Source organism: Sinocyclocheilus rhinocerous, unplaced genomic scaffold (assembly GCF_001515625.1).
Source record: "Sinocyclocheilus rhinocerous isolate Xijiao unplaced genomic scaffold, SAMN03320098_v1.1 scaffold321, whole genome shotgun sequence".
Lineage (NCBI taxonomy): Eukaryota > Metazoa > Chordata > Actinopteri > Cypriniformes > Cyprinidae > Sinocyclocheilus > Sinocyclocheilus rhinocerous.
In genome coordinates this window covers 469,703-485,329 of record NW_015640442.1, presented here as the reverse complement: position 1 = coordinate 485,329, position 15,627 = coordinate 469,703, and the positions used below count along the sequence as shown (strand labels likewise).

At 46.2% G+C, this 15,627-nt stretch overlaps 1 protein-coding gene across 1 annotated transcript in view; it reads right to left on the bottom strand.

Annotated features, from left to right (window-relative positions):
* The window catches only part of LOC107752720 (otoferlin-like), a 39,531-nt gene that overhangs the window by 12,899 nt on the left and 11,005 nt on the right, over positions 1-15,627 (bottom strand). The window contains 11 exon segments of the mRNA XM_016568746.1: positions 404-568; positions 669-830; positions 1,541-1,660; positions 1,744-1,905; positions 2,005-2,139; positions 3,131-3,255; positions 3,348-3,534; positions 7,910-8,062; positions 8,167-8,283; positions 8,390-8,480; positions 8,786-8,886. Coding sequence (XP_016424232.1) covers positions 404-568; positions 669-830; positions 1,541-1,660; positions 1,744-1,905; positions 2,005-2,139; positions 3,131-3,255; positions 3,348-3,534; positions 7,910-8,062; positions 8,167-8,283; positions 8,390-8,480; positions 8,786-8,886 — 1,518 coding nt within the window.

The window sequence follows — 15,627 nt, the reverse complement described above, 5'->3', positions numbered from 1 at the left end:
TGTATGCTATATGGGGGTTATTTCATGTATGTTATTTTTGCAGCAGCAATATTTCTTACATGCTCACAGCAGCATGTTGTGGATGTATTGGCAGTAGCAAGTCTCGGTACTTGCAGCAGCAGCAGCGTAGCAGATCTATTCCGCCAAGACCAAATACATTAACATTGTCATCTACATTACCATGCCAATCCCTCCGAGAGTTGTCATGACAGACATATATATTTTTTTCCCATTTCCATTATTAAAAATAAATAAATAAATAAATAAAAATGTATTATTGTTCTTGTTATTATTTAAATGATCTCAGATGATAGCCACATCTATGCTATGGATTCCATAAGACAATCATTTAAAGCTTATCAACTAAAGATACATATTGAACAGCTTTTATCTCTGCATACACACCCATGGCAGACCAGTTATTGACACTCTTGTCCGATGGCCTGTAAATGAACTTGCGTAGAGTTGTGACGGCATTAGAGCCAACTAGTGTGTAACGACCAAACGCCCGGCAGTCCACCACGCGGATGTTCAGAGGAGGATGGAGGAGCTCGTTCTCTGGCAGGTCCTGGTGAAAAATCATGAACATTGTCAAATGTTTGTAGTGCAATCAACATCATTTTGAAAATATCTCATACTTTCTGAGTTATAAACGTGCAAAAACTCACCACTTCAAACCACTTCATCAGAGTGCTGAAGTTGGGGTTTTTCTTGTAGTTCTGAATCAGCGCTGACTGAACACCTTTCCCTGCACACTCGATGTCCACACGGGGGCGGTCAACTTGAGCCAGATTCACTCGCTTCAGGTCCCTCAGGCCCCAGAAAAGAACCTGCATGCATGTTTCGTTAATTTAATGAGATTCAATGAGATTTTTTTTTTGCTGTACAGGGGTAAACCCTGGCATACAGAGGCAGAAACTCTTTGGTTCTGCACAAATCACATAGGATAAATTACATATGTTGGATTCAAAACAGCAAAATTCACCAAATGGTCACAACTTTGGGGCGCTGTTAATTTTATACCTACAATAATTGTGGAACTTACTTATCAAATATAAAAATATTGTATTTTTGTTTTTAGAAGTTCCATTTAACATCCATTTGATGCAAATTGTGATCTCCCAGGCCCCAATATGGACAAAATTATTGTTACATTTTTTTGTGTGTGTCTGTGTGTGTGTGTGCTCTCTTATGATGGCTGCTTACCTCTCTACAATACCATTTTAAAATGTACAAGAAATACTAATAAAAAGCATTGGGTGAAGGGATTGCAATATAAGGATAATTTTGGTTCCCCACAAAACCTTTCAGTTAACAGCTCTTATAACAACTTTTTTTTTTTCTTAGTGTGAAGAACATTTTAATAATCTGAAGAGCCTTTTTCCACTATGAAGAACCTTTTGTGAAATGGAGATGTTCCATGGAAATTAAGGCTTCTTCATGAAACCATTGCTGGCAACAAAGAACCATGATATTTAAGACTGTAGATCAGCAATAGATTCTAGGTCACCCTGTAGCTGTTCTACTACGAGCAACTCACCTCAATTCGGTATTTACTCAAGACAGGTCTTATGCCAATAGGAACCGGCAGGATCGGACCACGATCGATATCGGAAGGTCCATCTATTGGGGGCAGGTCGGCCTTTCCAGCTGGTCCAATCTGAAAGATTTCCACAATACATAAGTATACATGCACACAGACAGACTAAGATTTAAACAGTTTCTTGTTCCTGTTAGATGCACCTGCAGCAGCTCAAAGGCCGCCAGCATTTCTCCTGCAGTGCCGTTTCCCCGGTAGATCTGGTAGTACTCTAGTTGAGGAGGGAAGCGTGGCGGCCCATAATGCTCGTCTGACATCTTGGTTATAGGTTTTGCGAATGTCCTACCCATGAAATCGGCTTTTCCCTTGAGAAGTAGAATGAGATTGAAAATTAACCGCATTTAAGAAGGTGAAAGCATGAAAAGCATAAGGAAATTAATAATTCGAAGGATATCAGCACTCACGACAGTGTCCTGATCATAGATCTCGATGACGATTATAGGAGGATCATCTCTCAGTTCACCAGCCTCACCATAGAGCTCCACATTATCAAACACCAGCAGCTGATCCCATGTAGGACACAACGTCTCATTCAGGATCTGAGAAGAAATCATCAGGTATTAAGCCTTCCTTCTAGCTTCTTTATGCAGTAGATATTAGGTGGCATTGTACTACATCACATCTCAACAGTTCAATGCTCCACCGCTCAATAAGTAAAGCAGCACCAAACAGTTCAAGCCTATCAAGTGTTACTGTATGTCCAAAAGAAGACTTTTCTCTGGGCTGGTTGTGGCCTGATGGTGCTGACAAAAAGGTTTCGAGGTTTTGCATCATTAGAATTGAATTGAGACTCTATATTCCACTTTAATTCCTGAACATGAAATGAATGTGAGGTGATGTAAACCTGATGTAGAAATTTAATTCAAATGTCAATTTAAGTGTGTAAAATTAATTAATATGCTCAAATTCAAGTGTAATTTTTAATCATATTAATTTTATCATATAAAATTAAATTATGTTTTTGTAGCAAACAGGATGTGGAATTGTAATGTAAAGAAATTATTAAATTAAATAAATGCATATGCATATAAATTCACATAATTCAAATTAAACTTTTTAACAGTATTTTTTATAATAATAATAATAATAATAATAATTGTATCATATAATATTAAATCATATTAAAATAAAAAAATATTACTATACATTTTATTTTCAGATTTAATTATCTTAAATATAACTATATTAATAATCATCATGTTTGAAATGCCACCTATAAATATTCAATAAATGAACTTTCATTGGTTGAAGAAGACTTGATTTCACAGAATGCTCTGATTTATTCAGTAAATTATAAGAGTAATGTATTCATATAGCATATAACATGAATACATTCATATTTTGTCTTTAATATTTATTTTGATAAAGTTTAATTATGACATATTTTACATAAATATGAAGAAACATGGAGAAATATGCGCAAGAAGTATAACAAGTCTTTCAAAATTTGGTTCTGATTTGTTCATATGCTTAAATGTGCTTATTACATTCAAATGTCAATAGTACGTTTGCATGAAGCTTTTATCTCACCTCTGTGACCTGGCTGTGGGTGGAAAAAAATACCCTGGCAAAAGGGTCTGACAGGCCTGTGCTGTCAGCCGCAAACAGACTGCGAGCCTGATACATGTGAACCCTCAGCTGGAAGATCTGCTTCACTGTTAGCATACAATAAAACAAAATATTCTTATCATCACGATTATTACACAGACAATCTGGGGCCATTCATATAAGTTCTTGGGAATCTTACTTGTGTACATCAGGCTTATAGGGGGTGAAGACATGCCAGGCCCTTTTACTGCCTTGTTCTCCTCAAACCCATTTGGCAGGCCGCTCAAGTAGTCCTTACGCTGCCTGTTCAAGCCGAGCCACAGATACAGCTCAGTTTTAGCCTGAACGGTCCAGCCTGCAGGTCCAAAGCTTTTCTTACCAGGGAGCTAAAAAGAGAAGAACAGTCGTAAAAGAAAGTAAATTAGTACTTGTTTGAGTTCGGGAAGCGCTCTTTCGCTGGAAGATCCTTCTACAGCACATTCAACTGTGTTTCCGCTGGCTGTTAGCACAGATAAGTGCTGTGATTCCCCTGGGCACTTCAGCATGAAAGAGCAGTTTCTCTAAGAGAGCAACACGGATGAGAGTGTCTTTTTAAAGATTTCTCTTCATCCGTGCATTTCTGGATGCGGTCGTTTCCTTACTCCTTCTAACGATCACGATCGTCTGGGCCATAAGCATGCTGAGACAGCGTTCATGGATGCTTCATATGCTCATTGTGAGAGCATGACCATGGCAACACTGAGATCTTGGCTCTTACTTGTTGTGGTGAAGGAACCCCACTTTGCTCCTAGTGTCCAGGATGCAGAGCTCCAGAGACTCACACATATTGTGCAGGGGTTTTCTGGTTACAGAATCCCAATGACTTACTTGCCCCTTCCCTTTAAATACCCAGACCAGAACAAATAAATCTTTATATCTAAGTTGTAAAACAGAAGACCTATTGGGTCGTCAGGATCCTGTGTCCCAAGAGTCACACCTGGTCAGAGATCGGAAAACAATCTAATCAGAGACACTGTGAAACTGAGACCATTTTACCAATCACACTAAGACATTTAAAATGATACCAAACATGGTGGTCCTAGCATTTCAATGATCAGATGTCAATTGCGGCATCAGAGGAGGGGCCAGAGTCCACAGAGGATGGTTGCAAAGTCAAAGTTCGATTCTGAGCTGATGTGTCTAGTCAAACACGAAAATCAGGCTTGAGTGGAAGTCTCCACCAAACCTGGAGTGTTCACAGCTGGATGATTGGTTTCTGGGTGCGGGATGTGACACTTAGCCATGCTCCGTCTGAGTGCCATTCTTCTTGGAGTTGCATGAGGAGGTCACGAAGCCTTGGAAGGCATCTTTTACTGCCAGAAGCCACTTTGCTGCCTCCTCCTCCCTCACTACCAGGGCCATCGAGGGTTACATGGAGATCTCCTAGGCAGAGCATGTGATTGCAGTGCTTTTATGCCCGCAAAGTGCAGCCACCTGGGCTGCGTTTCCCGATAATGCTGTCTCTTTGCGCGCTATGAAGACTCTAAAGGTATGCCTTAACTAAAGGTGTACCATTTCTAGGCGTGTTCCCCGAACTATACCTTAGGAGGTTGTTTAAGATATACCTTCTTAAGTGCAACGCTACGAGGTGCCGTCCATGGCGGTGGTACTGAATTGGTTGATATCAATGGCTCGAGAACCGATTATTCATTATATGCACTGGCTGCTTCACTGCGTTATGTGAGAAAGCGGTGTTCTTTATAAAGGAAGTGTTGATTTTAAATAAAGACACAAAACTCTTTCCTGTTAGAACGCAACAAACTTGCTAGAAACTTTTACTTTCGCTTTGCAAAATACATCACGTCAGGGAAGAAAACCAAGGAAGAAAAATATATGCCCAGAGCACCTCCCAGTGATCATCACATAAAATACAAGGGAAAGAAACTACATGACACACTGCTCAATAATTTAACAGCTTTTAACAAAAGAAAAAAATATATATACACACAATTCCAGCAGAAAAACATTCTGGTAAGAGTGCTTTCCAACAAGAAGCACTTCAGAAATAGTTGAAATTGCATTTATCAGGACTCATGGGATCTTATGAAAATAATCCAAATGACAAACTACATCCAACCCTGAATATTTTATAGAATTTTGTAATGACTGTGCAAACATGTGACCTCAGGCCCAAACATATCATGCCTCAACCTGCTACACTGGCAGTATGCCTTCACTGCCCTTTGAAAGGGTCATTTATATTATCATAATATATTTGCCATAGTGTCTTCATTTACTCCACAACCAAGGTTGATTGTGCAGCAGCTGTATCACATTTTTGGTGTAAATCACAAATTTCTGTAATTGGATGACCTACTTAATAAAAGCACAACACACAAAACATATAATCAACAGCTACTATGGTAGACAAAAAAGAAAGAAAGAGAAGAGCCCCCAGCTTCACTCCAACCGAAATGGCCTTTCTATTCGATGAATTGGCACACCACAAAGATAAACTTTTTCAAGGTTTCGGACAACAGTGTCCAACAAAACAAAAAAAGATCTCTGGGAAAGCATAGCCATGAAAATGGCAGCATCAAGTTCCAGTTCACAGAAAGAGTGGGAAGTTATGCGTAAAAAGTGGCATGATTTTGCTAGTGCAGCCAGAGCGAGAGGTGCTGCAGTCTGGAGAGACCAGGCAAGAACAGGTGGTGGGCCCAGCTCTGTGCCTGCACTCACCCCCGATGAGGAAAAGGCCCTGGCAATCCTTGGAGAAGCGGCCTCACAGGGTATCTTGGGGGGTATAGATCTGAGAGCAGGTGTGGATACCACTCCATGCTCTCAGAGCACACCATCCTTGATTCCTTGCACCCCCATGCCCTCTTCCCCCTCCAGCACCGGCATCACCACACCTGTCTGCACCTTCATTGGCCTCCACTCAGGTCGTCCAGCACCAGCAATCCAGGAGTGGTTCCAGAAGGCATCCTTCTATCCGATGTAACTGCAGTGAAGAGCTGGTGGAGCTTAAAAAGTAGAAGCTGGACGTGCTGCGGGGGATCTAGCAGGGGTTACAAGAGGCCAACAACCTTGCCCGGTCCATGCTGGAGGTGAAGAAGGTGAAGCTCCAGATTCTGGAAAAGCAGTATGCTTTGTCTGAAGCTAAATTTCAAAGGCCAACCATTTCAGTTCCAATCATAATGCCAGGTCAAGGTAAGTTTGATTATGATGCTCAGTACAGTCCAATGTTGTATGTTATCTTTTTGTTCAAACAATTTGATTACAGATTAACTATCACCAACCCAGTGACTGCGGGTTCCAGGAAAACAGACCTTTCATGTTTATTTTCAATTATGTGGAGTGTTTTTGTTTGAATAAACACTAATTTGATTAAACACAAACTATTATTTTAACAAAGTGTTGACTCCTAACAATGTCATGAACTAAATTTCTTATAAACCGTGACTTCCATGTTGAGGTATGTGTATTCTGAAGCCACCTGGAAAACTAATGTACCTTTTGACTTATTATAAATTTAGATGTGTTACAATTGCAGTGGGGACTGATGTAAACCCTAAACTCGGCAGTGCACAACTGCAACAAAAAATGGCAGGGACATGTCCACAAAAAGGGGGAATGTTGTGTAGTGATGTAAAAATAAAAATAGGGTGCAAAATATACTTTAACCAAAAATGGAGTGAATGAATTGCTGCCTCATTTGTACACCAGCAGCATGTATGGCATCTCTTAGTTCAGGTGGGTTGTGGACACCTTCTTCCTCCTCTTCTGGCAAAGCTGCACCTCCACTGACTGCAATGTTGTGTAGCATGGCTGTAACTACTGCTACTGCACAACATTTTTCTGGCTTCAGACACAAACCTCCAGCTGATTTATGCAGGCACCGGAAATGCATCTTCCAGCGCCCAATCGAGCGCTCCACCAAGTTGCGGGTATGGATGTGTGCATTGTTGTAATTGTGCTCAGCCTGCATGGTGGGGGTGGGGTTGGTGACTGGATCTAAAAGATAGGTTCTTAGAGGGTAGCCGCTGACTCCAAATAAAAGAGCAGCGCAGTTTTTGCAACAAAAAACGACAAATGAAGGCCTGGTCGAGTGCTGATGGGTTGGTGATGGGGATAAGTGTCCCGTCCACAAGGCCTATTACTCGCGGAATACTGGCAATGGCATGGAAGCCTAGATGCGCCTCCATCACTTTGTGCCTGGTGGAAAGCATCCGGATATAATCAGTGGCGTGATGGAGCAGGATGTTTGTGACTGAGTGAACACATCACCACACCGAGGTCTTACTCAGCCCATATCCATCCCCAACCCTTTAGAAAACTCCCCACTGCATAAAAACGGAGAGCCGCCAGCAGCTGAATTTCGGGGCTGAGGGGGTAGCTCCGTTGAGTTTGTGAAAAAGTCGGATGAACAAGATCTAAAAGCTGTCAAGCTTTTATACATTATCTACATTACTTCACAATATCTACATTAAACCATCCTTTAATAACAGCTTCTTTCATCACATTGTGACAGATTCATAAAGCAATTTGTGCTAAAATGTACTGCAAAAACTGTTCAGAACAGACTGAAATGATCAGGGATCCTTTTGCAAATAAACTTGAATCAACCCACACTGATACATTCATCACAAGCTGTTTTGGAAGCTTAGATAAAAAGTTTTGAGTTGTTTTCATAATACAATACATGTGGCCCCTTTCAAGATAAGCATTCTGACATAAAATGTTTTTAAGACATTTTATGAATTTGAGTGCATTCATCCTAACCTTGAAAAAGATGGTCTGGACTTTCCCACAGTCCTTTCCGGTTTCTTCGTCCACAGAAGAGAAGAGGATGTCTTTGGAGGGAACACGGGCATATGCAATACGTTTGTTGTTGCTTATCATCCATATGTAAATATCTGGAACACTATGCTGAGGCTATGATGAAAAACAAAAGGATTTACATGAATATTTTTACAGTGACTCATCTATATGGCCTCATAACCTAGCATATTTTTATTTTATCAGCTTTTGTGCACTACCTCATCAGACAAGAATCTCAGCTTGTGGAGGAAGTTTTGTGCAAGTTTTATTTTGTCTTTCACATTGCTTTTCTTTACTTGGGATCGCATATTCTTTGCTTGCTGGCCCATGTTTTCCTGAAAAAAATTACAACAAGCTTTACAACAGACATATAAATAGGCCACCAGAATCAGATTTTAACATTAGTTACTATTAATATGCATTAGTAACGGCTGCTTTTACCAATTCCTGCATGCATAATTTCAGTCTCTCCCGGTCCAGTTTAGTCTTCCCAGCCTGATTCTGATCATTGTTTGCCAAAGTTACAAAGGTACTGAAAGAGATTCACTGTTATTTTATCTTTTCTCTGTCATAGATGGTTGAATGAAGATTTGTGAAAATATAAAAATTCGCTCTCAGGAAACAAATTTTCAGGATTTTTTTTTGTTTTCATTTTATTTAAAATGTTACTTCTGAATTATCAAGAAATCATGCTTTACTAACTACCACATACACTACCAGTCAAGTGGTTCTTTGAAAAATGCTTACTGAACCTCCAAATGGAGCACAAATAGCACTGTTTCCAGAGAACCACTCATAACGGTCTCAAGATTTGCAGAAATATACATGTATACAAACCTGCAGCCACTGCTGAGTTCCTCCAGGACTCCTCTTAGTCTGCGCTCAGGATAGGCTTTCTCTGTTTTAATGATCTCCTGCACATCATTCAACCCTTCTTCCTATAAAATGATAGAGAATACAGGTTGCAATGTCAATGTATTGATGTATTTTCACAGATTAACCCTCTGGGGTCGACAAACGCGCCGGCGAGTTTTGTGGCATTTTTTCTTAAAACCCCTAAAGGAACTTAAATTACTCCGTCATTTTTGATCGTAGAGATAAGAGCAAAACATCAATTGAATCTCTAAAGGATCTACTTTCATTTGTATACACACATAATAACAACAAAACTTTGTGCTTTTGTAAAATAAAGAAAACAATTCTTTTGTCTGCCGCATTGGTCTCCGTGATCTTCATTTAGAAACGCGTCACTAAAATTAACTGAAACTCGGCGAATACTCGACACAAAGAAATGCGAGATATATCTAGAGAAAGCTTGACATGTCTACTTTTAAAAGCAGTAACTCTTATTGAAAAACAAATATTCTCTGGTAAAGTAATCCATATGAAACCAACACGATGTCGTCTTTCCCGTCTGACTTCATTAGAGTTAATTTGATCACGCCCATGAGCTACTTTCGCTTTTGATATTACAATAGTCCACGTGAGACGCGTGGCATGTAAATGCCCACATCACAGCAAACAAAGCAGCAAGACTGTTCTTCAAGTTCATCTCGGCTACTGTTTATTTCTGGAAAAAGATGCGCTGAAGAAGGCCGAAGAAAGTGAGAGAAGGCCGGTCACTCACTGTCAAGCAGTTTCAGAAACTGCTGGGTCTGATGGCAGCTGCGCCCAACATGATACCTTTTGGCCGGCTGTACATGAGACCCCTACAGTGGTGGCTCAAGACCTAGGGGTTTTCCCCAAGGGGCAACCCACTTCGCATGATCAAGGTCACGCAGCAATGCCTACGTGCCTTATACATGTGGAGGAAACCTTGGTTTCTAGTCTCAGGGCCTGGTGCTGGGAGCTCTTTGTCGTCACGTAACACTAACGACGGATGCATCCCTCACTGCTTGGGGAGCAGTCATGAGTGGCATGGTCTGTGGAGTGGTCGCCATGTCACATGGCACATCAACTGCCTGGAGATGCTGGCTATGTTTCTAGCGTTGAAACACTTCCTCCCGGACCTAAGAGGCCACCATGTGTTGGTGCGCACTGACAACACAGCGGTGGTCTCTTACATCAACCACCAGGGAGGTCTAAGTTTGCACCCCCTTTACAGGCTGGCGTACCAGATCCTTGTGTTGGCCCAAGGGAGACTCCTCTTGCTGAGATCAGTGTACATGTACATCCCTGGGCATCTCAATCAGGGAGCAGACATCCTGTCGAGGCCTGATCTCCCCTCTCCCTTGGGGGTCAAGGCTCACTCGTCCAGAAGTTGGCCTTCAGGACGCTGCGGGATGTCCACTACGTTTACTTGTCAGGTTCTATACCTGCATTTTGTGCCACTCCTGGCTCCTTTCTCTCACCTTAGCTGTGCTCTTCCACACTAGGCAGGGACTTGCAAGTCTGCCGTCGTGGGCATACTCGTTCCCAAAGCGTTTCGACGCAGCTTGAGTTTCTGAAGGGGAACGTCTCTAGGTTATGCATGTAACCATGGTTCCCCGAGGGAACGAGATGCTGCGTCTCATTGCCATACTTCCGGCATCCCTGCGAGCGCTTCACTCATTCTACAGAATTCTCATTCTGCTTTTAAGCTCCCTGGTCTCTACGTCACCCGTCCGTGACGTCTCTCCCATCCATTGGACTGATTACACACGTGATTCAGAGCGTGGTCACACTGAAGGCGTTCCCAAAGCATTTCAACGCAGCATCTCGTTCCCTCAGGGAACCATGGTTCCTTATCTGTCGGTCACTACGAGTTATGTCGAACGACATATGGGGTCTCACTTGGGAGGCCAATCATCTCTGAGTTTAAGAGAAAACGCCAATGAAAATTGGCTAGTGGATTTTGCATGCTGAGCCACTCCCTGTGCCTACAGGTATATAAGGCAAGGCAAGGCAAGGCAAGTTTATTTGTATAGCACATATCCACTCATTAGATTTTTGCTTCGGAGCCGAGTGGTTGAATGAAAAGCTGTTATACTCCACAAAGCCATTCATCTGCTGTGTGTCGGGAAGCTATTCTGGTTGGTGGTACGGCGCGAACAGTGGTGTCCCTTTCAGCAATTCCCCTGGGCGTTTCAACTAAAAGAGCAGATTTCCTAAAAGAGCAAATCACGGACAATTCACATCTTTTTAAAGACGCCGTTTCGTCCGTGTCCTTCTGGATGCGGTCGTTTCATGTCCTCTGGCAACGATCACGAGCGTTGTCTTCCATGTCTGGGCATTCAACACACTGAAGACGCGTTCGTGGATGGTTCATGCCCACTCTGCGAGTGCGTGACCATGGCAATGCTGCGATCGCGTCTCTCCATTCTTAAAGTGAAAGGAACAGAACCCTCTGTCACTACCCATCCTGGTTTCTCTGGCACGAGCAGAGGACCGCCGGTTAGTGCTCTGGGAGATTTGAGGGTGACAGTGAGAGCTTCTCCGCCAGGCCACGCCCCACGGACCTCTCACCCCTTCCGCAGCGCTTGTCCTGTGCGGCTGCTGAGTGATTTTGCTGGGTTGTCTTATGGTGGTCCCGGCATGTCATTCGGTGTGCCGCGGGGGGATCAGATGTCGATTGCAGCATCGGGGGTGGGCTTTTGACCGCTGAGGATGAAGATTCGGCGGGGCTGCCCCCTCGGGTGTTGTCGCCACTGCTGAATCGGACCCAGAGTTGACGGTCATGCTTGCCCGGGCAGCTGTGAGCATCAGGTTGGAGGTGAATACACCGCCCAGACCTGAGCGCTCGCAGCTGGATTATTGGTTTCTCAGTGCGGAGTGCGGCTCACAACGTTCTGCTCTGGTTTCTTTTCTTCCCAGAGGTGCATGAGGAATTGAAGTAGTCGTGGACGGCCCCTTTTACGGCCAGAAGCCGCTCGTCTCCTTCCTCCGTCCTCACTACCCTCGATGGGGGGCCGGCTAGGGGGTGCGTCAACATTCCCCAGGTGGAGAGCCGCCGGGGGATCATATGTCGATTGCAGCATCGGGGGATGGGCTGTTGACCTCTGAGGATGAAGATTCGGCGGGGCTGCCCCCTCGGGTGTTGTCGCCACTGCTGAATCGGACCCAGAGTTGACGGTGCAATCCTGCAAGCTCACCAAGCCAAGGCCTTAACAAATGCACGAGGGTAGTACCGGCCCGAGGTTGATGCAGGAGCTGCGTACGGCGACTGACTTTGCCCTCTGGGCGACGGAAGTCCCGGCGCGGTCCCTCGAGAAGGCGATGTCCACTCTTGTCGTCCAGGAGTGCCATCTCTGGCTCAGCCTGGTCGAGATGAGAGATGTTGACAAAGTGCGCTTTCTTGACGCTCCCATCTCCCTGGCTGGCCTGTGCGGTGATGCTGTCGAGGGCTGTGCCCAGCAGTTCTCAGCAGTACAACAAGCAGACTGAGGCCATACAGCACATCTTGCCCCGACGTGATCCTCCAGCTGTCACCGTTCCGTCGCGGGGCGTGCCTCAGCCTGAGACATCGTCGAGGCCAGCGCATCGAGCCCTACGCAGAAGAGCAGCGCCCCCCATTTCACATTCGGCCGCTAGATTCTCTAGGAAGATGATGAAGCGGCCCTGACACGGGCAACCCGGAGATGTGGGAGACTGCTCTTCAGGAGGTGCTAAGGACAGCACCGCTCCTTACCCCGGAGGAGGGCCGGGTGGGGAATCTTTTTCTTTCTGTTCCGCCGTTGGCTTGATGGCCAGCGGTAACCATATTGTCAAAGAAAGAGCAGTTTCCTTTTCCTCTGGGTTGCTAGGCTCGTGGGTTGACAGTGAGCGATGCACCGCTTCCTCACTCTCACCCACGACGCCCCCTATCGCCAGTGGCCAAGAGGTCGCGGTTCGGAGACGCAACACCTCTCCACGCGTCTCTGGCCAGTCCCTCCGGGGACACGGGGAGTTTTGCTGAGTTTGCGGAGTTTGGGAGCGTGGCTTGTGTTGCCCAACCTGTCCTGCTGGCTCATTTGACTCGGCTACGCGATTCAGTTTGCCAGGTGTCCTCCCAAGTTCAATGGCGTTCTCGAGACTTCGGTGGCAGTCCGAGACGCCTTTGTCTTGCGTGAGGAGATTGCTGTCCTGTTGGCGAAGGATGCAATCGAACCGGTCCCTCCAGCCGAGATGGGGTTTTACAGCCCTTACTTCATCGTACCCAAGAAAAGCAGTGGCCTTCGACCTATCTTGGATCTGCGAGTCTTGAATCATGCCCTTCACAAGTTCTGGTTCAGGATGTTGATGCAGAAACGTATTATCAAATGCGTTCAGCCCAGGATTGGTTTGCAGCGATCGACCTGAAGGATGCGTACTTTCATGCTTCAATACTTCCTCGTCACAGGCAGTACAAGGTCCTCCCCTTCGGGCTCTCTCTGTCCCCCCGTGTCATCACGAAAGTCGCGGAGGGTGCCTTTGCCCCACTATGGGAAGTGGGCATCAGGATCCTCAACTATCTCGACGACTGGCTCATTATGGCCCGGTCACGAGAGGAGTTGTGCAATCACAGGGACTTCGTGCTTCAGCATCTCAGTCAGTTGGGGCTTCAGGTCAACCGAGAGAAGAGCAAGCTCTCCCCTGTGCAGAGAATCTCTTATCTCGTTATGAAGTTAGACTCTGTGAGTATGACGGCACGTCTCACCAACGAACGTGCCCAGTCGGTGCTGAACTGCCTGAGTTCCTTCAGAGGCAGAACAGTGGTACCACTGAAAACTTTTCAGAGGCTCCTGGGGCATATGGCATCTGCAGCCGCAGTCACGCCGCTCGGATTGCTTCATATGAGACCACTTCAGCACTGGTTACACTCCCGAGTCCCGAGATGGGCACGGCGCCACGGTACACATTGTGTCACCATCACACCGATGTGTCGCCGCCTATTCAGCCTTTGGTCGGAACTTGCTTTTCTACGGGCCAGGGTGCCCTTAGAACAAGTGTCCTGGCATGTCGTTGTCATGACAGATGCCTGCAATACGGGCTGGAGCGCTACGTGCAACGGGCAGGCAGCTTCGGGGTCCTAGACAGGACCTCAACTGCTTTGGCAAATCAACTGTCTGGAGTTGTTGGCAGTGCATCTATCCTTGTTGGCAGTGCATCTAGCCTTGCGGCAGTTCCGGCCGCTGCTGCTGGACAAGCACGTGTTGGTCCGAACGGACAACAATGCGGCTGTTTCGCACATCAACCGTCAGGGCGGTCTACGATCACGTCGCATGTCTCCTCCTCTGGAGTCAGACGTGGCTCAAATCGCTGCGCGCCGTCCACATTCCGGGGAGCTCAATCATGCGGCCGACGCGCACTCACAACATCTCACTTTCCCCGGAGAATGGCGACTCCATCCCCAGATGGTTCAGCTGATCTGGAGTCGATTCGGGGAAGCTCAGGTTGTCCTGTCCTCCTACTGCCAGTTGTACTATTCCCTGACCCAGGCCCCCCTGGGCACGGACGCACTGGCACACAGCTGGCCTCGGGCTCTACGCAAGTATGCGTTTCCCCCAGTGAGTCTGCTCGCACAGACACTGTGCAAGGTCAGGGAGGACGAGGAACAGGTCCTGCTGGTTGCGCTTTACTGGTCCACCAGGACCTGGTTTTCGGAACTCATGCTCCTTGTGACAGCCCCTCCCTGGCGCATCCCCGTGAGGAGGGACCTCCTTTCTCAGGGGCTGGGCACCATATGGCACATGCATCCAGTTCTCTGGAACCTCCATGCGTGGCTTCTGGATGGGACGCGGCAGACCTAGTGACCTACTGCCAGCGGTGGTAGACACTATCACTCAGGCTAGAGCTCCCTTTACGAGGCCTGCCTATGCTTGAAGTGGAGTCTGTTCACGATTTGGTGTTCTCACCGAGAAGACCCCCGGAGATGCTCGATTAGAGTCGTGCTTTCTTTCCTGCAAGAAAGGTTGGAGCGTAGGCTGTCACCCTCCACCTTGAAAGTGTATGTCGCTGCTATCGCAGCAGATCACGATGCAGTGGACGGCCGGTCCCTGGTAAAGCATGACCTGATCGTTAGGTTCCTGAGGGGTGCCAGAAGGTTGAATCCTTCTAGAACACTCCTGATACCCTCCTGGGATCTCTCTATTGTCCTGGCTGGACTTCAGAGGGGTCCCTTTGAGCCGCTTCAGTTGAGCTAAAGTTCCCGTCTCTTAAGACAGCGCTCCTGGTTGCACTCACTTCCATCAAGTGGGTCGGGGACCTCCAAGCATTTTCGGTAAGTGAAGAGTGCCTTGTGTTCGGGCCGACCTACTCTCACGTTGCATATACAGTACATGGACCACACCCAGAGCTTCAGAAGCTCTGAGCAGCTCCTTGTCTGTTTTGGAGGTGTCCCGTAAGAGCATTACGCATATACGTGGACCGCACCCAGAGTTTCAGAAGCTCTGTGCAGCTCTTTGTCTGCTTTGGAGGCCAGCAGAAAGGGAAGGCTGTCTCCAAGCAGAGGTTGGCCCACTGGAAAGTGGATGCCGTCGCCTTGGCGTACCAATCCCACGGCGAGCCGTGCCCCCTGGGGGTGAGAGCCCACTCCACTCGGAGTGTTGCCTCCTCTTGGGCGCTGTCTGCTCTCTGGCAGACATCTGTCGAGCTGCGGGCTGGGTGACACTTAACACCTTTGCGAGGTTTTACAACCTTCGTGTAGAGCCGGTTTCTTCCCATGTGTTGGGTAACAGGTAATTGGCAGGAAGATCTGGCTCGGTGTCAGGCTTGCTGCGCCATTCCCCCTCACACGGGGATGC